The 23,901-nt window shown below is 49.8% G+C and overlaps 1 protein-coding gene across 2 annotated transcripts in view; it reads right to left on the bottom strand.

Annotated features, from left to right (window-relative positions):
- Arnt2 (aryl hydrocarbon receptor nuclear translocator 2) overlaps window positions 1–23,901 on the bottom strand; it is a 144,296-nt gene that overhangs the window by 11,229 nt on the left and 109,166 nt on the right. For both annotated transcript variants that reach the window (XM_050154055.1, XM_050154054.1), the window contains exons 11-17: window positions 23,722–23,796; window positions 16,372–16,523; window positions 9,136–9,208; window positions 8,175–8,298; window positions 5,201–5,300; window positions 2,869–3,007; window positions 1,844–1,994 (exon numbers count right to left, since the gene is read on the bottom strand). In XM_050154055.1, coding sequence (XP_050010012.1) covers window positions 1,844–1,994; window positions 2,869–3,007; window positions 5,201–5,300; window positions 8,175–8,298; window positions 9,136–9,208; window positions 16,372–16,523; window positions 23,722–23,796 — 814 coding nt within the window. The remainder of the gene's footprint in view (window positions 1–1,843; window positions 1,995–2,868; window positions 3,008–5,200; window positions 5,301–8,174; window positions 8,299–9,135; window positions 9,209–16,371; window positions 16,524–23,721; window positions 23,797–23,901) is intronic.

The following is a 23,901-nucleotide window of genomic DNA, read 5'->3' as shown; positions in this document are numbered from 1 at the left end:
CATAGCTGGGAAACGCAATGCGAGCCAGGCTGGGACTCTATGCTCTTTCTCCTCTCGGGATCCCTGTGCTGCTGACCCTGTAGCACGACACAGCAACTATCCTCGGTTCCTCTCGGTTCGCTTACTACAGAGTCCTATTCCTGTGGGTGCGGAGATAATTCCTGAGGCAGAAAGAAGTTCCCTGGGTGGGAGAGTCTCTGGCTGCTTACACTTTTAACCTTGAATGGCAATTTAAAAGAGAAAAAAAAAAAAAAAAAAGGCCAAAGCCTTTCATATAAGCAGGCGTCTTCTCTGAACCAACTAACCCACCAGTTCAGGTTTGCTTGCCTGTCTACCAGCCCCCTCCCTCCTTTCCTCCTTCCCTCCTTTTTTCTGTCCCTCCTTCTGTCTTCCTTGTAAAGAAACCTTATTCTTTTCTTTTTTTCTTCCTGAGACAGGGTTTGGAGCCTGTCCTGGAACTAACTTGTAGACCATGCAGGCTGGCCTTGAACTCACAGAGCTCCACCTGCCTCCGCCTCCCTAATGCTGGGATTAAAGGCGCGCACCACCACCACCTGGCTAAAGAAGCCATCTTCTGTTAAGGTAAAGAAACACTCCAGAGATGTTCCCAGCAGGAACTTGCATACAACATTTATGACTTACTCCCAAGAGAGATGATGCAGGTAGTTGGTTTAAATCTCAATAGCATTTAGGACACAGATCTGTCCCTGATCCTTTGGGGACTATGCTCAGACATTCTCAAAAATGGTGGAGGTACCAGAGGACAGGAAGGAGGCTTCTCCTAATAAGCAGTGGACGCCTCCTTTTCACCCCAGACGCTCTAAGACTTATCTGTGTCTGTTTAGGACCAGCATAGGGAACTTTTCTCCAGTTCCTAAGGACTACACTTGCTTTGACGCAGCCTTGAGAACTAAGGCAAGGCTAAACCTGGACATCTGAAAAGAGGGGGCTACTATTGCACTGTGATGCCTATACCCCATTTCCCCTGTAATGCTGCAAGGTGCTGCTGTCAGGGCCCCAATGAACACCAGGGTTATATGTGTGTGGTGCCCGGAGGCCCCCAGGCCCCCAGGCAGAGAGGTATCTTTCATCCACAGGCAGGATTGAGCCGGGCGTTCACTGAAATATGCATACTGTTTTAACTGTTTCATCTTTATTTAATAATTGATGAAACTGACCATTAATGGAGACTGCTCTATTTCTTCTCTCCTTTCCCCTGCACCCCCTGAGGTTGACAATGAACCTCTCCCCCAGGTCCTCTTTCTAATTATACTCTCTCTCTTCTGACCTTGACCAAGGTTGCCCCACCCCCAGTAGTGACCCTTCCCCTGTGATGATGGACGGACCCTCAAATTATGAGCCAACATAAACCATGCTGCCCTGCAGTGACGTCTGCCAGGTATCTTGTCTCAGAATGAGAGGAACATAGCAATACCTCGCAGTATTAAAAAAGGGAACTTTCTGGGTTTGCTGACCCAGCCAGCCATCCCTGGCTTCTCTGGGTTTCTGAACAGAGAATGGAGAACGGTTTACTTCTGAGATGTGAAAGTCTCTGCCTTGGGCCACGTAGGGTTAAACTAGCAACTGAGTCACATCATAACACAGGGAAGAAAGGGTACCATTTCTGCCTTGATATAGCCATGCTGAACCACAGTGTCAACACTTAGGACACCCAAGGCCCTCTTGATTGTAGCCAGAAAGGAGAGGAGCTGGGGCACTTCAGGGGCCCTGCCCCATATCCTGAGAGCTTGGGGCTTTGCCCTATACTCTGGAAGAAGCCCTGGTTCAGCTCCTGGACACAGGATGCTCAGAACATGAGTTCTTTCCTTCGTTCCCCACCTACCGAACCCTGGAGTCCTGTTGGCCAGACTGGGGTAGGCGTTTCCACTGGGCGAGGAGGCCGCTGGACTGGAGAGAGGACTGTAAGAAGAAGGGTCAGCAGGGTAGGGGTGGCCCGATCCGATCCCGAAGGCAGATGACTGCGTCTTGCTGGGCTGGGGTAGGAGTTGTTCTGGTTAGGACAGAAAGAGGCAGGACCAACCCGCCTCCCATGAGCCCCACCCTTGAATAGGAACAGCAGGCCCTGATTCCCTTCACTGGCCTGGGATAAGCTCAGTGTGTGTCGGCCAGCCAGCATCCTAGCCCTGGAGACGTGGGGGTGGAGCTGGTTAACATTACCTTGAGGACTACAATGGCTTGGCTTCTCCAAGTTCAGCTTATGGAGTCCCCTCATCTGAATAAGACCTATCATTCTAGAACCTTCCAGGGAATATTTATAGGCCCTCTTGGCATAGTAGTTACCAGAGCTCCAAAGTGATGGGGGACTTTTTTTTTTTTTTCTGGAGAAGCTTTGAGTGCCTGATTTCTCTCTCTCTCTCTTTCTCTCTCTCTCTCTCTCTCTCTCTCTCTCTCTCTCTCTCTCTCTCTCGTTTTATTGATTTTTATTGAGCTGTACATCTTTCTCTGCTCCCCTCCCTGCCTTTCCCCTCCTCTTCAACCCTCTCCCAAGGTCCCCACGCTCCCAATTTACTCAGGAGACCTTGTCTTTTTCTACTTCCCATGTCGATTAGATCTATGTATGTCTCTCTTAGGGTCCTCGGTGTTGTCTCGGTTCTCTGGGATTGTGATTAGTAGGCTGATTTTCTTTCTTGCTCTCTTTCTTAACAGAAAGTTGTGAGAAGGGGTGTTGATCAGAAATCCTTGGGGACCCAGCTCTCAAAGAGCTCCACGGGATGGCAGGGACTCACGAGGAACTGGCTGTTCTAGCTGGGAGCACTGACCTACCCTCAGAGTTGGGACCCCAAATAGCAGATGGTATGTGTTCTGTCACTCTGGGCACCCAGGGCCGTGCCTCATAGGCATTCATACCTGCCCTGGGAAGGGTGGACGGCTGCCTGTCCACGCCACCTGGCCTTGGTTCAGCTGCCGGGAGATCTGGGATATGTTCTGGCCCGTAGAGGAGGAGGACTGGATGTCATTCACTCCAGGCACATGGACCACGGAAGAGCTAGGAGAAGGAGATACATTTAGTCCCAGAAAATGGCCGGCTTTCCTGAGTCTCTGTCAAAAGATTCCACACCCGCTCTCCTTCCTCCTTGTACACTGCCCAGTGGTCCTTGCCGGTTTCTATTCTCAGCCTCCTTCTCCCCCAGGGTCTGTCAGCTTTTGGATTTTCCTACCACAGTCTTTCACTGCTCACCCCCAGATCTCTATAAAAGATTTCATTCTGAGAAGAGACACGAGTCTTAGAATACAAATCAGACTCCCGGCTACCTGCTCTCCGTGCTCTGGTTAATTTGTCCCTTTGGGGCCCTGAGGAAGCTTCCAGACTCTGCACATAGGCAGCAGGCTGTCAGTTTCAATACTGAGACAAACCTGGGAATGGAAGGCCGCTGCGAGGGGCTCAGTCAGGCATGCTTACCTCTTCGGCCCTCAGGTGACTTAACTTGCTGCACCTTTACTGGGCACCTGCGGTACATATCACAGTGCCTAGCTCTCTGTGCACCTGGAGAGGATGCTCTGACACCATCCTCACTATATCACCAGGTCCTTCTTCCAGGAGTGTTTTAGGCGATGTTGACGGTAAGCCCATTGACAATGGAAAAGTCTGGAGGGAGACTTATACTGCTCCAGGCCCTACCTGGGTCTGTGCTGGGGGCCTGTGAATGTACTGAGTGAGGTGGGCTGTGCCTAATTTTAGGTTTTTAGGTGGGTAAGAAAGTTACAGACTGCAGGTTTAACAATTGTATTATAGCCTTTTCCTGTTCTCTGTGACTCCTTGCAGATTGGAAGGCAAGTTTGGCTGTTCAAACATCACGCCTGTCTTTCTAGCTGAGCTGACCTCACAACACACTAGCTCTTTGCCACTTCCCCCAGGATGTTTCAGGTCAGAGGGTATTTTCTTTTTGCTTTTTTGTTTGTTTGTCTGTTTGTTGTTTGAGACAGGATCTTTCTTACTAAGTGGCTTTGGCTGTCCTGGAACTCACGGAGATCCGCCTGCCTCTGCCAGAAGGCATTTTTAGCCCAAGTGCTGGCATAAAGGATGTTTGCCACTATGCCCTGCGGAGAATATTTTCTTTATTTTTGATTTGGTTTTCTTTTTTAAAAAATCAGTTATATTAATTATACAAAGTATAATTAATACCGGCCATGAATTCATGGCGATTTTCTGCCTCAGACTCTTGTGTGCCGGGTTTATAGATGACGGTAATCATGCCTAGCTCCCAAGTAATGGATCTTACCATGGTACTATCATATATACACATTTCCTCTGCAGCTCCCTTTCTATCAAAGGACATTTTCTTGTTCTTGTTCATGTTCAATACATGCCTCAGCCTGCACAGCCTGCACAGCCCTCCCTGGGATGCTAAGGAGGAACAGCTGTAACTCTGCCTGGGCTTTTTGGGACCAAGCACTGGCCTTTGTGCCCAGCCTCCCTAGGGCCTCTGGTCATACCTGCTGCTGATGTAGGAAGTCTGTTCTTAGAACAGCAAGAAAGGGAGATTCCTATCCCATTGTGGCCAATGTAGTTTCTGGGCACTGAATTTGCATGCCCAACCCTGGTCCCTGCAGGGTCCCTGAAGCCCTGCTCAGAATCGGGCCAAGCTCAACTGGGAGGTAGGGAAAACGCCACCTTGCTGGGTCTGGGGTATGCGAGGCTTCCAGGGATCTTAGAGGTAGCTGGTGGGGCATAGGAGAATGTCTTCCTTGAGGATTGCTGGCCTGTCCTTTGGTAAAAATCCTGGGTTCATGCTTGCATTTCCTCGGAGAAACTGGAGGCCGGCCTGATCCTCAGCGGTAATGTCAAGCTTCCTCAGTAAGCTGCAGCATGCCCTGATGCTAAGCTTGGTGCCTTGAATGGCCCTTGAGGCTGAGGCTCAGATACGACAGACCATCTTTTCCTTTTGCACTCGGTCATGGCCTCAGCAAAATCAGAGAAAAGGGCAGTTCTGGTTACTTTCTCAACAAGCCCTACCTGGATCTTGGCAGCAGACTCCTCCCCTCCCAGGATCATAGAGAGACTGATACCTTTGGTGTCTAAGAGTCACTGACACTCAGTGCTTATGGAGGGACTGACGGACAGAGCCAGCAGTCCAGAGTCTCCATCCTGGCTCCACCCCACAGCACAGCAATGACCAGTCCCTGTTCAGCTCACAGAACCAAGGCTTTCCTTCCTACCATTCCCCTCCCTGGCACCTACCTGAAGGCCTTGCCCGAGTGCCCGGCAGGGAATGGACTTCCTTGGGAGTAGATCTGCTGGCTGCCTGATGCCGAAGCTGAGCTCATCATCTTCTTCTCCGCTAGGAAAACCACAGGAGTTGCAGGTGAAGGTTCCCGCACCCTTGTGCTGCGGGCCATGCAAGGGGCACGGGAACTTAGGAGGTCCACAGAGGATGGCCCCTCTGAGGTGGTCTCTCCTAACTCCTAGGGTGGCCCAGTCACCTGAAGGCAAGCCATTGAGAGTGGAGAAGGCACTGCTATCTTCAGTATTTCCAATTTCACGGGTGTGTGGGGGAGCACACAATAGGGAATGGGCGAAAATGTGAGGACACTCTGGGTAACCTCAGCTGCCTGACCCTGGACCTCAGCTCTGCCCTTTGTGTTACAACTGCTACCTGGGATGCTCTTTGGACTTGCCCCTGCCTCAGTTTCTCCACCTGAAGAAGATAACTGCAGAGTCTATGGCACAGGACTGTGGTGAGGATTCTGTGCGTTAACACAGGTCAGATGTTTGCTGAGGGCAGTGCCGGGAAACCAGAAACAGCTTACACGTTTGCTTCCATTTTTACAGATGAAAAAACTGAGGCCCTGCCTGTCCCAGGTCACGGGACACCAAGGAAAAACCCAACTTGAATCCCAGTCCAGGGCCCCTTCCCTGACCTGAGCAGCAGGTACTGAGGGATACCCTGGACTGACTGGCCAGGACAGCTGGGTGGTGTTGCCTGGCTTTCCACCAGGGCTCCGGCAACACTCAGACCCAGGCTAGGCTGAGTCACCAAGACCACTGCTCTGCCAGAGAGGTGTAAGTCTGCTCAAGCATGTCACCTGCAGGGACAGGCTGAGAGAACTGGGCTCACATCACAGCCAGGCTGTCTAGAGCTCTCATGGGAAGGAAGGGGCTCTTGGTGGAGATGTGAGAAGCAGGAAAGGATGCGGCCTCTAGACAGCCAAGTGTCAACCAGAGAGCACCCCTTCCTTGGCTGCATGATGCTCCTGAGACCCTAGAGCAGCAGTTCTCAACCTGGGGGTCTTGACCCCCACAGGGTTTATCAGATAGTTATATTACATTCAATATCTGATATCCTGCATATCGGATATTTACATTATGATCCATAACAGTAGCAAATTCAGTTACAAAGTAGCAATGAAATCATTTTCCTATGGTGGGCACCACAACATGAGGAATGGTATTAAAGGGTCACAATATTAGGAAGGTTGAGAACCATTGGGCTAGAGCATCATGATGCCGACATGTCCCAATCATACCGGTCACTCTCAAGGCACCAAGAGGAAGGACACCCAGCCTGGATGCATGACAGTGACGATTCAGCATGTGTGCCCTCCCTGAGCCCAGCTTCCTGGGCGGCTGGAGTAGCAATGGGAAGTAGGTGAATAAGCTCATGGCCCTGAGGCTAAGAGACCACATAGGAGCCAAATAGCCTACTACCATCGCTGTGTGGGGCTCTAAAGCAAGCCATTGTTAGATTGGAACCATGGGGCATCCTGAAGGGGCAGGAGCTCAATCAGCAGGGCCTTAAGGGTGGGGCATGATGAGCAAGACTTGAATGGGGAGGGGGAAAGTGAAAATGGACAGGGACTCAGGCCACCCTCTTCTATAAACAGTTCACAGAGGCTGGAGGGGTAGCTGAGTGGTAGAGCTCTTGCCCAACATTCTCCAGCACCACACAAAACAAGCAACAGTCAGACAGACAGACAGACAGACAGACAAATCAGCTACCACTGCACACAGCATGACTTTAAGCAAGCTACTTTTTTTCTCATGTGCTTTGGTGGTAAATGGTGGACACATTGTTCTTCTATGCTCTGGGACTCTGGTAGGGTACAGTACTTATACATGTACCAATATATGTTTATATGTGTATATTTACACATATAATCATACATATGTACACATTAACATATGTATTATTAATATATGTCATTTAATAATATATAAACACGAATATATCACATATTAAATAATATATATTAGCGTATATATATTATTTAGTCTTCTAAATCTTTCTGTTTTATTATTTTCATTGGCCTGATTTGTTAAAAATGAGGAAAGGCTTTCTGAGTTCTACTTTTTTTTTTTTTTAAAAATTAGTTTCTTCCTGTGTTTGTGATTATTTTGGCCTTTCTGTATTTCAAAGTTCATGAGATTTATAGTCAGTTCAGGCTCTATGTCCTCTGCCCACAGGGACATTCTGAAGTCTTTCTCTGGTGACGCTGTATTTCCCCACTGGATTTGAAAGCATCTTCATCACTCGCCCCTGAGGGCTCAATAGTTCATCTCATTTTGTTTTGATTATGCTGAATTGTGGCAGCATGTTAATTGGGGGTTACTCATCTGTCGTCCTTGAATATTATCTTGACTAATCGTTTTCGATATTCATGTTTTCTTGCCATCTTACTTTATTTTCCTTCTGAAATTTTGGTGATTTTTTTTCTAAGTTTCTTTTCTAACAGAGTCAAAACAACCATTTTTCCCTCTAAGTTGTTTTCTTGGGTATTTGGTTACAGTGGTGAAGTCTAGTGACTAAGGCATTGTGTAATGGATTAGACTTTGTGTGCTCTGACCTTTTCCATTTTAGAGATGAGATGCCATGGCCTGAGGCTGAGTGTCACAGGTGATCAGGAAGGAAGAGGCAAGGACAGGAATACAGAGACTCTGTCCTGACTCCTGTACAGGCTTCTTCCTATGTCCTATGTCCGTCACACAAAAGTCGCCTTTCCTGCCCTTATCTCTAGGATGGCTATCTCCAGATGGTCTGAATGCAACTATAACCCTGCAGCCTCATGGCGTAGCACTAGGGTGGCTATCTCCAGATGGTCTGAATGCAACCGTAACCCTGCAGCCTCATGGCGTAGCACTAGGGTGGCTATCTCCAGATGGTCTGAATGCAACCGTAACCCTGCAGCCTCACAGCATAGCATTGCCTGCCACTTACACGCACTGATGCCCGCAAACATCTCAGCAAAACGAGGGTCTCTTTCTTGGGAGAAGATGGCATCTGCCTTTTCCACAGACTTCCCCGCCTCATGAACACTGGCAGATAGGTTGGGTACAGGGACCTGTGGGCACATAAAACACAATAGCAATCCACACATAAGGCACAGAGGGTACTTCCCACGAGTCACATGCTGTCCCCTGCTTATTCCCTTTGGGTGGAAGGGCTAGTGTTCAAGACTTGACTATTTTTGCAAGGTTGGTAGCTTATCCCTGAAGATCAAGGGCACCTGGGTTGGGAAGTGTGAATTAGGGGTTACAGGAGAAATGCCAGAGTCACAGAGACTTTTTCAGTGGTAAATGAAAAAGAGCCAACCTACTATAAACATCAGGAAGACAGCCTAAAGGTTAATTTGGGAATGAGTTAGGTACTGACCCATGTCAGTTTCTCTGATGGCCAGCTGTCAGAAGCAGGACCAGAGAGAGGAGGCGAGAAGAGGGACCAGAGGAGATGAGAGAAGGAAAGGAGAGACACAGAGTATGACAGGAAGAGAAACATTAAAGCAAAACAGGTGTGGGCGCAAAGGTGAGAGAGACACTAGAAAGCCAAGGAAGCCAAGTCCAGAGCCTGCTCTTGCTGGCTTCTGCACCTGTGAGACAGGCCCACACCGGAATTTCCCTCTGTCCCCTGAAGATACTCAGTGTTGGCAGACCATGGCTCACCACCTGCTCTCTCTCTCTCTCCCGACTTTCTGCTCCGTGCGGCTCACTTCCGGAAGGAAGAGCCACAGTGGGCACCAGGGATAGAAAATACTATTAGTACCTCGGAGATCAGACGGAACAGAGCGCCTTGGGATACGGGGAGCGAGTTTAGCTTTAGTTTAGGGTGGGAATTCTGGGGCGAGTTTAGTTCTCAATTCTCCGAGGGCCAAACAGAAAAGAAGAGCTCCCCAGAAATTCACCTGAGACAAGTCGTAAGACGACAGCCCATCTCGCTGGTGTACCTCCAGTTCTGCCTGCTGCTGTTGAAGCTGCCTGTGAAAGAATAAAGTCAGGGCAGTGTGAGCGAACTGGAAGCCGAGAGGCAGAAATCACACTCCTCAAAGTCGCCTCGTAGCCCATGCTCAACAGATCCCTTAAAAGGCTTTCCGCTTCTATTTTATTTCATCCCCTGCATTTCAGACTTAGGCATCTCCACGAGCTGTTAAAATCGTAAGGTGAAGAGTGTGTGGGTGTGGGCATGCGCATGTGTGTTCTGTGCGCGTGTAGAAACCAGAGGCTGGCATCAGGAGTCCTCCTCAGTTGGTTCCCACCTTATCCTTTGAGGCAGGATCCTTCGCTGAGCCCAGAGCCCACCAATTGGCTAGACTGGCTGGCCAATGAGCTCCAGGCATCTATCTGTTGTGGCCCCAGCAGCTCCAGGGTTACAATGAGCTGTTTACACGGATGCTGGGGATCCTAACTCAGGCTCCCATGATTGTCCTGTGCTTTTTCCACTGAGCCATCTCCTCCGCCTTCGAATATTTTGGAGACAGGGTCTTGCTATGCACCCTGTCCTGGCCTGGAAGTCTTGATCCTCCTGCTTCAGGGTTTTCACTTCTAGGAGGATAGAGAGGCGCCGTCACGCCTGGCTCAAACAATAGGCTTCATCTAATGACTTTTGTTTCATGCAAGGTAAAAAGTATAGTACTAAAATTGTTTTAAAAGCAAAATTCAGGAAAGTAGTTGGTTTCAGCCCCTAACAAAGCCGCTGGTTGTAGTGTGTACACTTGGCCATCCGGGTGCATGTCTTCTTCTTCATCCGGCCTCGCACCGAATTCTCATGGGGGTTATTTTATCCACATGCTAAAGTCGAGAAGCTGGAGCTGAAGGCTCGGGGAAGGTCAGAGATGTTCGGCTACAGCAGAGCAGGGTCTGACTTCAGGGTTGATTCTCGAGGCGGTTGGCTCCTCTTACTCTGCTAGGCACCTCCTGCTCTGCCAGGCTGTCATGTTGGAGTGCCGGGAAACACCCAGCACCTTCAAGTTTTTTTTTTTTATCCTTTTTTTTTAATTTTATTTTTTTTAATTTTTTTTCTTTTTTTTAAATTTTTTTAATATGGTAGATTACATTTATTAATTTGCATATGTCAAAGCATCTCTGAAACAAGACCAACTTGTTTATTATGTATGATCTTTAGATATAATATTGGATTTTTTTGTTCTTTTTTTTATTTTTTATTTTTTAATTAATTAATTTATTTATTAAATATTTCTGTCTCTTCCCCACCTCCGCCTCCCCTTTCCCTCCCCCTCCCCCAATCAATTCCCCCTCCCTCGTCAGCCCAAAGAGCAATCAGGGCTCTCCGTCCCGTGGGAAGTCCAAGGAAAACCCTCCTCCGTCCAGGTCTCGTAAGGTGAGCATCCAAACATCCTAGGCTCCCACAAAGCCAATACATGCAGTAGGATCAAAAACCCATTGCCATTGTTCTTGAGGTCTCAGTAGTCCTCATTGTCCGCTATGTTCAGTGAGACCTGTTTTAACCCAGGCTTTTTCAGACCCAGGTCAGCTGGCCTTGGTGAGTTCCCGATAGGCACCTTCAAGTTTTAAAACAGGGAGACAGGATTGCTTTCAGGGAACAGTGAAGCCCCCTAACTCAGATGCTACAAGCAAGGTAGAGAGCAAGGAACTCAGTTCTGGAGACCCCAGGGAAGAGGCTCTGCTGGAGAACCTGCTGAGCAGCTGCTACGGAATCAAACTGAAATGTCCATTCAGTGAACTAGGTTAAGGCAAAGCAAACCCCCATAGCCAAAGACCAGTTCTGATGATTCATTCAAAAACCCCCAGATTCTTGCTCTGGTGGAGCTGAGTGCCAGGGGAAGACAGAGGAAAAGACTGGGGTTCTAAGGGAGTGAAGGATTTGCCATCTCAGGATGGTACAAGAGCCTAGGAGCAAAGGAAAGGATGGGACTAGAAGTGTGTGATGTCCCCCAGGCAGTGGAAGCCCATCAGCAGAGTGGAGCACCAAGAGTAATTTTCAAAACAAATCGAGGTTTCAAAAAAAATTTAAAAAGAGGGTTAGGATGCAACAGAGTCGGTAGAGCGCTTGCCTAGTATGCATGAAACTGGGAGTTTAATTCCCAGTGCCACACACAGGCAGTTATGGAGACCCCTGCCTGTAATCCCAGAATCTGCAGGAGAATCAGCAATTCAAGGTCATATTCAAGGCCAGTCCAGGCAACACGAGACCCTTTCAATTTTTTAAAAAGAATCAATATAATCTTAACTATAAAAGAAGCATCACCGCACTTCCTTGTTCTTACTCCATTATCTGCTTTGTTTCCTGTTCCCTGCATCTCGGGGAAGTATGATGGCTCACTGGCAGGCTGCTAATATCAGAACGTAAGACAGATCACCAGTACTCCGCCAACACTTTACATCTTTACGGTATAAGACAATCAATTATCAGATAGAGGAGATGAGGCTCGGCCAGTTTAAGTGGTATCCCCAGACAGAACCTGGCACAGAAGGGATTCTAATTCAGTTTGGCAGGGCTGTGGACCTTGTACTTTCCCCTCTGCCCAGCCCAGAATAAACACCCTCCACGTCCCAGGGCTCCTGGGGGGACTCTGGACACCTGGCATTGACTCAATCTGGATAGGAAATGATATGACCCTGTATCAGTTCAGAGAAAGTGCCCCTTGGCCTTGTGGGTTGGCTCGACAGCAGCCCGATGAAGGTGACCGTCCCCTGAGAGGCCACCAAGGCCTCTACAGGGGCAGAGAAGGACATGGGCTAGGGTCCCAGGCAGCACCTGCAGCTCTAGTTCTCATGTTCTCCTCCAAGGGTAAGGAAAGGCAGGGAACAAGACACTGCCTAGGTTCGGAGCCTGTGACGGGAAGAGCCTCAGCCCCTCACTGACTGGCAGTTGTTGCCTGGTTTGCAGAAAGACAGACAGCTCCAGCAGGGAAGAAAAACGAGGATGGTGTCTTTGCTCCTAGCACACACTCAAGGCTGCCTCCTGGCCCTGCTCCTTAGGCTCTGGGGTTACAGTTTATATTCTAACTCCTTCAGAGATTGCATACAATCCATTCTCCACCTACTACCAAGCAGGTAACTGCTACAGAAGGAGCCGAATATGTGTGATCATTGGCTAGCTGAACCTTGGGCCTAGTGGGACTTTAAGAACCCGTGTTCGTACTCACATAGCTATGTATACCCTGCACACATGCATAGATTCATGCACACATAAGGACACATACATCTGTACCCAGCCATCTACACACACGGGTGCACACATGTTCATGTGCATGTATACACACACTAGGAACCTGTGTCCTGAAAACCTGAGACAACCCCAGACTGTGCCATTTTAATAACAGAGGCTTGGCCTAAGGAGAATGGCATGTTAGTTCCCTGAAGAAAGGTAGGAAATAAAAGTTCAGGAGCTAGGCTGAGCCAATGTGAAAAAGATGGACATGATTGGCACCTAGTCAGCCTACGACTCGTCTTTCTGCTCCCTGACACCAAGACCTGGCACTGTTCCGAGATGTGTACCCAGTCAATGTGTTGCATCATCCTGTTTTTCTGGGCCAGGAAGAAGTCAGAGGTGACAAAGAGCCTTTTCAGCAGCTTAGCACAAATGCTAAACACCCAGCGCTTGCTTAACTTCTTCAGGAAGTTGCTTTTGGATGCTCTCAGCTGAAGGTTACCGGGCAAGCAACTCCCCGCTCCTCCCACGAAGCACGGGGTGCACCGGAGGATCATTCCTAACTAGCTGGCCTACAGCTGGCAAGGCTGACCTCACAAATTCAAGAAAGCTCCTTTGCTCGCACGTGTGGCTAGCACTGCCCTCTACCGTCTGCAGTGAGCTTTGCAGCCTTACCACTGAACACCTCACCTACCTTAGAAAACTGCTGCTGCTCTTGCTGCTACAACAGGTATCAATCTCAGGGGCTTTCTGATCTGCGCATCGTCCAGGAGCTACTGAGAATGATCGGCCTGAGGAAGCAAGATAGTCCACCCCTGAACGAAATGCTTTTCTTTCTTTCCAAAAACTGCCTGGCTTTCGGAAAAGAAGGCCAACCCTCTCAAGTGGGGCCGGCTTGCAGAGGGGAGTGACTTTGCTTCTGGGCCTCTTGTCAAGGCTGCCTCCTGGTGGTGTTTCCACAGGCCCTGGGGGACTGGTTTGTCTTCTTCTTCCTCTGTATCTATCCACTGTCACCTGTCTTCCCCCATGTTCTCATGGTTTTGAAGCCTGAGCCTTAGGTTTCCTGGGACCAGGTTCCCCTTAAGGACAAGAAGAGTGATGTAGCCATCTTGACTGGCACAGGCCATGTCTGGTCATGGTGGTCAGGGAGATCCAGCTTCATTAGTTGTGACCAAACATGTGACTCTGACAGCAGAAGGTTAACAAACACTGGAAGAGGAGAATGATGAGAACTTAAAGGTGCCAAACCTCCCCTCCAGACAAGGAACATCAGTCTGTTCTCATCCAAATCTAGAAGGCTGCTGGGTGCCCGGCCAAGACTCAGGGTTGTTACTGTAGATGGGGTGGCTCTGACGCGAGAGAGGAACAAGCTTCATCAACAGGGAGGGCTTAGGGTTGATGGTGTGGCGCAGATGGCACCCTCAAAGCCCAGGGAGCAGCGTCACCCATAGGGAGTAGGCAGCCTCGGGGCCCTGCTCTGTGTAGGCCTGTACACACAACCATGAGTTACAAAGGAACAAAAAGGGATGAGGCCATGAGTTACAAAGGAACAAAAAGGGATGAGGGCCAGAGAAGGAGGCAGAATCCAGAGAGGAGGTGGCTTTCCCTAACAACCAGCCAACCTGTTGGCATCCAAAGAGGAGAGATTCTGGAACAGTGTGCAGGACTCTGAGCAGTTGGTGTGTTTGTCTATTTCTATGACTTCTTGGCAGCCTGAATTGGCAGGTGTGAGGCCATATTGGGAGAGACAAGCCTAACGGCGGAGATCTGGTTCACACAGGTGCTGAGCAGGTCAGGGCTGGCACCGTACCTCTTATCTCTCTCCCTGGCAAGGACCTCGAGCCCCCAGATTGTGGGTACCCAAGAAGCCTGTCACTCTACACCTCGAACTCAGCAGCACCCGGGCCCTCCTGGCCCCATGCTTTGACTCTGCTCCTATCTGCCAGCCTTCCTTAGCTTCATGAGAACTAGGATCAGATATGGGTGTGTCACTCAAGGGTGCCTTTCTGGTTCCCAGGTAAAGAGCACCCCTCTACCACACTGTGGCATTGATGGGGAGAAATGGAATTCCCTCATTTCCATCAAAAACCCAAGACAGAAGAGGACATAGAAAACTGAGATAAGATCATCTTTTTGCCCGTCTGAATCTACGGTTTCTCATCTTTCTTCTGTTCCACTTACAGGTTTGACCAGCAGATGGGGTAGAAGAAGAATCCGGCTGTACCAAGTACAGAGAGGGAGAAGATGTCTCGAATGGGAGCTTGGTCCAGCAGACAGTTGGGGGGAGTTCCTGGGAGCAAGAGTTGTGTGCTCCGGATGGCGTGCGGCAGCTGCTGGACTAGCGTGAGAGCCAGGCTGCAAGGGGCTGGGATGAGCTGAATGGTGGTAGTGGCCCAGCAAGGCCTGGTGGAAATGAACGCTCTGATGGAGGGTCAAGCACCAGCTTAGTAGGATCCCCTGCTTCAAGAGACAAGGCCAAGAAGGCCGTGGGCTCAGGACCATCCCTGACTGAACCTGGGAAATGAAGGTTGGGAGGTCCAGTGACCATGAGTGGCAGATACAAGGGCAGACACAAGGGCCAGCCTCTTTGTACATTCTTTGTCACCCTAGACGTGGCTTCCATGTGCTTTAACTCACTGGGACACCTTTGTGTCCACTTGGTTCCTCACTGGGTATGGATGCCCCCTAGCTCACACCAGGGTCACACCTGATGAATCCAGCATGGGTGTGGTATTGAAAACCACAAAACGTGCCAGTGCCCCTAACTCACGGCACTAAGCTTAGCAACACACGGAGAGTGATGGCTGTTTTCTCTCATAGGTGTGCGGCTACGTGGAGCTGCCACACACTGCCACAGCTTAGCATCCTGGGAGCTTTCTCTCTAGCACATTGCTAGCACAGGGGAGGAGCAGATTCAAGTTCAAAGTGTGGTTTTCCTTAAATGTGCGGCGCTTTCACAACACAGGTAAAGTCAAATTAAGGAAAACGGAGAAGCAGGTAGACTTCTGAGACTTCCAGGCCAGCTTCGTCTATAAAGTGAGTTCTAGGTTAACCAGGGCTATAAAGCAAACCATCTCTCCAAAAAAATAAGTCTCAAAATAGTATATAAATGGAAGTATCTAAAATCAGCTTCATCTGTATTTCTTCTATATTTGATCTGAGGAGGCATGTTCCCTCAGCATATAGGAGACACCGTGTCCACAAGTCTGTCCCACAGATCTAAGCTTAACTATGGAAAGGAGGAGGCATGGGTAGGGGAGATGACATATTCAGAGAGCATGACAAGCTGTGTTTGCTACCCCAAGCATGCATGTAAATGATCCAGGTCCAGCATTGTTCGTGTGATCCCAGCACCGGGAAGCCGAGTCAGAGCCTGGCCAAACCTGTGAGCTCCAAGGTCAGTGAAAGACCTATCTCAAAAGGCAAGGGGGAGCAACTGAGAACTTCAGATGCCAGCTTCTGGCTTTCAAACACATGTCCGTATACACACAGAGAAAAAGAGGAAAATCACTCCATGTCACAGACAAGGAAGTGAAGGGGAAGAGAGGAAGGGACTTACGTGAAATCATAAAGCTAGGAACCAGCAGAGTCAAGGGAGAACTCAGGTCTACCTGCCAACTCCAGGGATATGGAATGTATACAGAAGCAGGGGTCCTGGGCCTGGAACAGCGAGGGGGGGCTTCTGGGCTTATGTGGTAGTGCTCCCTGATACAACAGGCTGCCTGGCCTTGGCCAGAGCTTCCAGAAGCTTCTAATTACTAGCATCAGCAGGACCAGGAGTGGCTAGCACCATAGAATGTGGAGGCAGGCACGGGCAAAGCTCTTCTCTGCTTGGCCTGAATACGGAATGGATGCAGTGTCTCCCCTTTTCTTCCTCCTCCACCCTGCAGGGGTTTCAGGCTGCAGCTACAGCCTGCGGGGGGGGGGGGGGGGGGGGGGCCTCCAGCAAAGCCGTTCAGGACGCAACTCATATGTGAATAATCAGCCGAAGAGGGGACGGAGCACATACTTGACATTGGTGTTGGTGCAGATGACATACTCAATCTCATCGGAATAGGGGTTCTGGAAGGTGAAGCTGCTGGTACGGATCAACAGCCACTCCCGGTTCTTGGTGCGGAACCGATACATGACCGACAGCACTTGGCCCTTCAGTTTAACCACCTGCAAAAACATTTGGACAAGGAAGTCAGCAGGAGGAGGAAGAGGGAATGGGTGGCCGGTTGCTGAGAAGTCAGCAGGACCTCAGAGTGGGGTGCTGCGGCCAGCAACAGTAAGGGGGGGGGGAGAGAAAGAGTGAAGGGGAGCAGCTAAGCTCTCACTTCCGTCTGCTTCCCCTTGAAACAGAGAGGGCACTGCTTGGGTCATTCAATAACAGTCAATGCTTCTTCTAATTTAGTAGATACAAATCAGATTGTGAGAACACCTTAAGAGTTGTGTTTCTTTCTTCCTTTTTCCCTTCCCTTCCCTTCCCTTCCCTTCCCTTCCCTTCCCTTCCCTTCCCTTCCCTTCCCTTCCCTTCCCTCCCCTCCCCTCCCCCTCCCCTCCCCTCCCCTTCTCCTTCCCTCCTTTCTCTCTTTCTTGCCTTGGGCATGACTGGGCTGGATGCTAACACTCTGGAGTAACTGTCTCACTGAAGCGTGCAGCAACAATGCATCATGGACTTAATTCACATACAATTTTAACCTCTGTTTGGCATTGTAAAATAGATCAAATAAACTCTCAGGAAGGAGGTGAAATAAAATGATAACTCTGTATGCATTATTTATGAGCACGTATTGATCTGCCACTACTTTCATGTTGTGGCACGGTTTTCAACGCACTTTCATGGACACCCTGTAATGCAGCCCAGCAAGGGTCTGGATAGGTGGCTTCACTGTTTACATATGGCAATACCAGGATGCAAAAGAATTAAGTTCTCCCAGACCAGACAGCTTTGGTGGTAAAGAGGGGACAAGAACTGTGATCTTACAGCCACAGTTTCAAGCTTATCTCTCTGGAGACAGCTTGTTTTTTCTCTCTATTCATTCACACAATACAAAGATATACAAAGGAGGCAGCCAGGTGTTGCTCTCACAGAAGAGAAAGAAGTGGGTGATATAGAAGCTATCAGAAAGACAAACAGACCTCGCCTGGAGGTGACAGTCCCCAAGGACAAGATAAGGCAAGCAGAAGTCCCTTTTGCAGGCACGCACAGCACTCAGGTCCTGGGAATGTGAAGTCTGCAGTCTTCCTGGGTCTGAACGCAGTCGGATTGCTGACAACAGCAGAGTCGGATTCTAGAACTAGGCAAGGTCAGAGTCCTCCTAAGAGCACTGTGTCTGCATCCTGCTTCCCATTGGGGGTTTGCAGTCTCTACCATACCGTACACAGCCTGCAGACATGTGACTGAGGCCCACACAGCTGAGCCCAGTGCCTGGCCCAGAGCAGCACCTACTGCACACCTCACAAGCTGACTTCGTGGCCCTGGTCATCCCAGACTGGAGCAGAAGCAGCTAGGTGACTTCTTCCACAAGGTCCCTGGAGAAAACCAGGCGCAACCACACTGCACAGTATCAGACAAGACCCTCTTGGGGAACATATGAGTGATCAAAAAACCAGACAGAAAGCTGGAAGAGGCAGCGGTTTTCCTTGTCAGCACCCAGAAGGAGGCTCGCTGGGGGGTGAGGTAAAGCTGCCCTTCTCAGAGGATGCTGCCTCACAGACAGCTGGTCCCTGTCTCAGTCACTGTTCTACTGCTGTGAAGGGACACCATGGGACTTGGTAAGGCACATGTGAGGGACCTGCATGTTCAGAGGCTTAATCCTTTATCAGCATGGCAGAGAACATGGCAGCAGATACTCATGGTGCTGGAGAGTAGCTGAGAGTTACATTCTGATCTACAAGCAGAGAGGAGAGGAAAGAAGGGTGAGGAAAGAAGCTGGGGGTAGAGAGAGAGAGAGAGAGAGAGAGAGAGAGAGAGAGAGAGAGAGAGAGAGAGAGAGAGAGAGAAGCTTTTGAAACCTCAAAGCCTACCTCCAATGTGGTGGTTTGAAAGGAAATGGCCCCCAGCCCCAAAGGGAGTGGCACTAACAGGAGGTGTAGCCTTGTTGGAGGAAGTGTGTTACTGTGTGTGTGTGGGGGGGGGGGGCTTTCGAGTTTCTTGTGCTCAAGCTACACCCAGTAAGACAGACCACTTCCTGTTGCCTGTAAGCCCTGATGTAGTATTTCCAGCTCCTTCTCCCACACCATGTCTGCATGCATGCCACCTTGTCCCACCATGATGATAATGGACTATAACCGTCTGAAAATGTAAGTCACCCCAATTAAATGCTTTTTCTTTATAGAAGGTGCCGTGGTCATGTTGTCTGTTCACAGCAATAGAAACCACAACTAAGACACCCAGTGGCACACATCCAGCAAGGCCACACCTCCTAATCCTTCTCCAGTAGTTCAGCTCCCTAATGATGAATCATTCAAATGCATGAGCCTTTGGGGGCTATTCTTATTCAGACCATCACAGCCTCCTAACAGAGATGTGACTCTTCCCTCACAGGAGCCAGAAACCAAAGCCACATCCTCTCAGGTCAGCAGCCGGAGGACTTCCTTGGTGCCTATAGCATGCATAGACCTCTGTCCTCTGTCCTGAGTGTGTAGAGGGTGTGTGCTTTCTGTTTCTTCCCACAGAAAGATCTGAAGGGGTGTGAGAAATCTTCATGGTGTCAGCAGATTCTACTTGTGTAAAGCTAAGGGGGTGAGGGTAGAGAAGAGAGGAAGAGGGTTGACAGCCCTGCCCCTCCATTCCATGAGGCCACACAGCAGGAAACTGTGTTAGAAAGATGGGCTGCTGAGGCTTTGGAACCACAGGCAGGGAAAAAAAAACCGGGCATGATCTGAATCCTTTGTTTACCAACCTTAACACCCTGTGTAGAGTCCCCATTGCCTCAGTGAATGTTCTGTTCCAAAGTACCTGTCACCCAGCAGGGGCGAGGGAGATGTGGAGAGCCATAACCCATAGAATCTACTAAAAACCCGCAATGAAATGTCAGGGGCTCACCAGGAGAGCCAGGAGTTGGCCTGCTGTTGAGGTCCTGACCTGAATGAAGGGTTCCAGAGGGAAATGGAGGGTAGGCATGACGCTGGCAAATAAGACTGAGGGCTGTCTTTGTGGAGAGCACAGCGTGATAACTGTGTACAGGCAAGAAAGCTGAGTGAGTAGTGATGGGGACTGAACTATGCATGCGAGCCGGGCTAGTTTATGTTCCAGAGTAACCAACACGGTGTGCTTCACTCAAATGTGGGGCTAGTAGTACAAGAGACTGCAAAGACCATAAAACCTAGCTCAGTCCGGCTCTTCAGGAAAGCAGCTCTCACGGGTATCATCATCATCATCATCATCATCATCATCATCATCATCACTACCACCACCGTTACAACCACTGCCATCACCTTAACCACCACCATCCCTCACTGTCTTTGTAAATAAATGTTCTGTTCCTCTAAAGAGACACCCTGACCATGGCAACTCTTATAAGGGAAAACATTTAATAGGGGCTGGCTCATAGTTCAGAGGTTTAGACCATTGTCATCTTGGCATGACGCATGTTGGCAAGCAGGCAAATATGGTGCTGGAGAGGAGATGAGCGTTCTGCCTCTGGATACACAAGCAGCAGGGGGAGAGAGGGAGAGGGAGGGAGGGAGGGGCTGGGCCTGTCTTGAACATTTGAAACTCCAAAGGCCACCCTCAGTGGCGAACTTTCTCCAGTAGGCCACACCTATTCCAACAAGGCCACACCTCCTAATCCATGTCAAGTAGCACTACTGTCTAATGGCCAAGCATTCAAATATATGAGCCTATGGGGGCCATGACTACTCATAATACCACAATTACTATCCCCATTATCACCCACCACCATTCGTTACTACTACAGCCATCACCCTTACAATCGTTACTATTACCATCACTTCACAATCATTGTCAATGTCATCACACTAATTACTATCACCATGACAATCACAATTATTGCCCTCATCCTCATAACATGACCACTACCATCATCAACATCATTACAACCACTACTGTCATCATCATCATCGCCACTGCAATCCCTGTTACCACCATCACAGTTATTGCCATCACCACCATCACCACAATCACCACCATTACCATCATCATAATCATCTATAATTACCACAGTCAAAGCCATTACTAGCACAACCATCAGCATCATCCTAGCATTACCATTATTACCGTTATAACTATTACTACCATTATGATCAACACCATCATCATGAGTAAGGACCCCAAACCATCATCATCACCATCGCCTGCCATCCATCCTACCCTGGGTCATAACAGCAAGACTAGGGCCTCCAGAGCATCCCCTCCCATCTCACCTGGGCTCCACGCTATCCTGTCACATTTGACGGTGTAAGCTACAGATGCCACGGGAACCTCACAGGTTTGTAAACAAAAGGAGTTGAACATCTCACCCTGGTAGCCAGCTTCAATAACTTGTATTGAGACCTGCTACCTCATCCCTGAGTGAAAGGGAAACCAAGGCTGTGGCATCAGAAGGGGAAGCCCTGGCTCAGGTCCAGGACACATGGGCAGCGACTGTATAGCTGTTAAGACATCCCAAGGCACACCCAGACTTGGCCTGAGTTTGTGTTCTTTGGGCACTGGCCACCAACAATGAAGGGGGACCAATGTTGATAAAGGGAAGTGGTTTGTTCTTGAGAAAGCTGAGTCAGCCCTTGAACTTCGGTTTGAAACAAAGCACTGAACTGCCCAGACAGGAAGCCCATAGAACACACACACAAGTTCTGAATTTAGTGTGGTGTTAGTGTACCTTCCCAGGGGGCGGGAAAGAGAATCCGCTCCCAGAATCCGCTTTTCAGTCAGTTTGCCAAGAGGTCAAACAGAAGAGAGAAACTTAGAGCAGGCTCCTACTCCACACCCACTCTTTCTGTTTAGACATGCTTCATCATGATGGCAGTGGGAGTGGATGGTACTCTTAGTCCCATGGTCTACTAGGAAAAACATGAGGACAGTATTTATGGGATAGGGTTGGGGGTTCCATGGAAAAACGCGTGAAGAAGGATCTGGATAGTTATTGGAAACAGGATGACAGATCCATCACCATGAGAGTCTCACATCCATATACCCAGAAAGATGAAACCCGCAGAGCCCAAAGCTGGCTAGGCAAGTTACCGTCGCTTCTGCACACTTAGTAAACGTGGCACAAAGCATCCTGGTAAAGCCTCCCCCATTCTGATTTCACACTGTCCCCAAATGGGAGTCAGCTGATCTGCTTAGGCAGCTTGGTTCAAATCCGCCCTCACGGAGATGATGCTCACAAGTACGGGCATAGGGGTCTGCCCACAGTCAAGCCAAGTTCCAGTGAAAGAGATGAAAAAAAGAGGAAATCGACAGAAGAAATGACACGTGGTAAAGGAGAAACGAGGGGTACAGGAAGATCAGACAGACCTCTTTCTTAGCTGCTGGAAAGATCTCACAGATGACACAGGTTGAGAGCTGTCTGCCATGTGAAGAGGAGGGTCATATTCCAGCCAGGGAATGGCTCAGTCATGGCCAGAAGACGGAAAAGAGAATGCTCAAGAAGGCAAGGGAAGCCAGTGAGGCTGAGGAATCGTGTCCAAAGAAGCATGGAATGGGATCAGGCTTGCAGCGAGCCTGAAACCATGGGAAGAAACACATTTTAACTCTAGGTACGTGGACCATGGCTGGCAAGTTTTAATGAACTGTGTGACTAAACCCAGTTTGTATTTTTACAAAGGCTTGGAGTGAAAGGACAACAGAGAGAGAGGAGGGGGGGACAATTGCCATAGTCAGTTAGGAGGGGGCAGGGAAGACAGGAGGAAGCAGAGAGACATCATGGTGTCTTGTTCTAGGAGGACCTGCCATGCGGTCTGTGCCTAAGGGATGCTGAGCTTTGTCCTGGGCAACTGGCTGGGAGTGGTGTGAGGGAGGGGCTGCCGTATGCTGGGTGTGGAGGACCCTGGCCCCTCGGAAGACAGGTGAAGAGCTGCCTGGAAGGCAGGCAGAAAGCCAGAGGACAAGTGGGCTGGGGCCACACTGCAGTCGAGGTTAGGAGGAAGAAGTTCTCTGGTTGATGTACTCCCGGCTGCAGAAGAGTGTGAAGCAGCCGACCAGGCGGGGACTAGGGAAAGGAAAGGAAACCTGAGTGGGAAGGAGTGATGTCAGAACAGAACTGAGGTCAAGGAGGAAGCCCCCCCCCCCAGTGTCATCCATGTAGGTGTGAAACCAGAGGCCCAGGTTTCTGCAGATGAGGAGGCCTCCCCTGGCTGGGCCTGAGAAACTTGCAAACCAAAATGCCAAGGTAAGCCCATCCTCCAGATGATAGCAGATTCCTCCCTCTTGAAAAGTGACTCAAAGGAAGGTCTCTTATGTTCATTTTTAATAACCCCCCCCCAGTACATCAGAGTCTGCCCAAGGGAGTTCTCCCCTCCCCCCAGGCCAGTTCAGGAGCCAACAGCCCTCCTTCTGAATTAGCTCTAACTTGCTGGAGTGTGACACTCTGTCCCTTTGCTTCAGTGAGCCTCTCCTAACTCCTGCCACCTTCCTCCTGGGACTCATGCTAGGGGTGTTGGTTACAGAAATGATGCACACGGTGCCATTCTTATGGTGACCATTCTGCCAGGCTGCCTCCCCCCCCCCAATCTGAGTGATTCTCTCCTTAAGTTGCCTTCCATGTCTGACTCTCAAAGGTTTTGCACAGCTTTGAGACCCACCGCTCATTTCAAAGGTCTGGCTTATCTTTCATTTCTTTTGTGTGTGTGTGTGTGTGTCCGTGTCCCTGGGCTTCCCAAGCGGCCCTTCAGAGCTTTGTTCTGCTTACACATTCAGAACAATTGCTACTTACCATCATGTGACCTGGGAGATGAGTGAGGCTCTACAGCGCTGCACAGGAGGCCTCAGACCCGACCTGGCTGGTCTTACCGCCCGCTACTTCCTCCTTGTCAGACCGAGGACCCTCCTAGCAGGCAGCCCACACCGGCATGTCTGGCATGGCCCCTCCTTCTGGCATGATCTCCCATGTCTTCTGTACTGTCCCTTGACAACTCATGTCAGCTGGGAGCTGGCTCTTCTCCCCGGTTACCCTCTCTAGACTTGGTGCTTGGGGACACTCTTCAGACCTGCCCTCCTTTCCTGCCAGAACAACGGCAATGACTTCCTCGTGTACCTCACTCCCTTTGCCTGAACTCTTGCCCAGAGTGGGTGGGTGACATTATAGGAGGGCACTTCCCAGCCTGGTAGCTCACAGTAGCCTCCATTTCTCTTGCCGTTGCCTCCCCACCAGGTAGGTCGCTAGGCGGCAGCAGCAGCCATGGGCAGTACCTGCTGGAAGCTCTCCCGTAGGTGGCTCTGATCTTCAGGGTGGCAGAATTCCAAAATATCTTTTCCCAGAAGGTCCTAAAGGGGACAGATAGTTTTAATAACCCCAAAGACCACTCTCCATCTCTTACCCCCCACCCCGGAGACAAAGGTATTGCTTACATCCCTGCGAGGCTACCTCCT

This window comes from Alexandromys fortis, unplaced genomic scaffold (genome assembly GCF_014885135.2).
Source record: "Alexandromys fortis isolate MF-2015 unplaced genomic scaffold, M_Fortis_MF-2015_v1.1 scaffold_86, whole genome shotgun sequence".
Lineage (NCBI taxonomy): Eukaryota > Metazoa > Chordata > Mammalia > Rodentia > Cricetidae > Alexandromys > Alexandromys fortis.
Note: the sequence above shows the minus strand (reverse complement) of the source record. Positions and strands in the feature narration are given on the sequence as shown.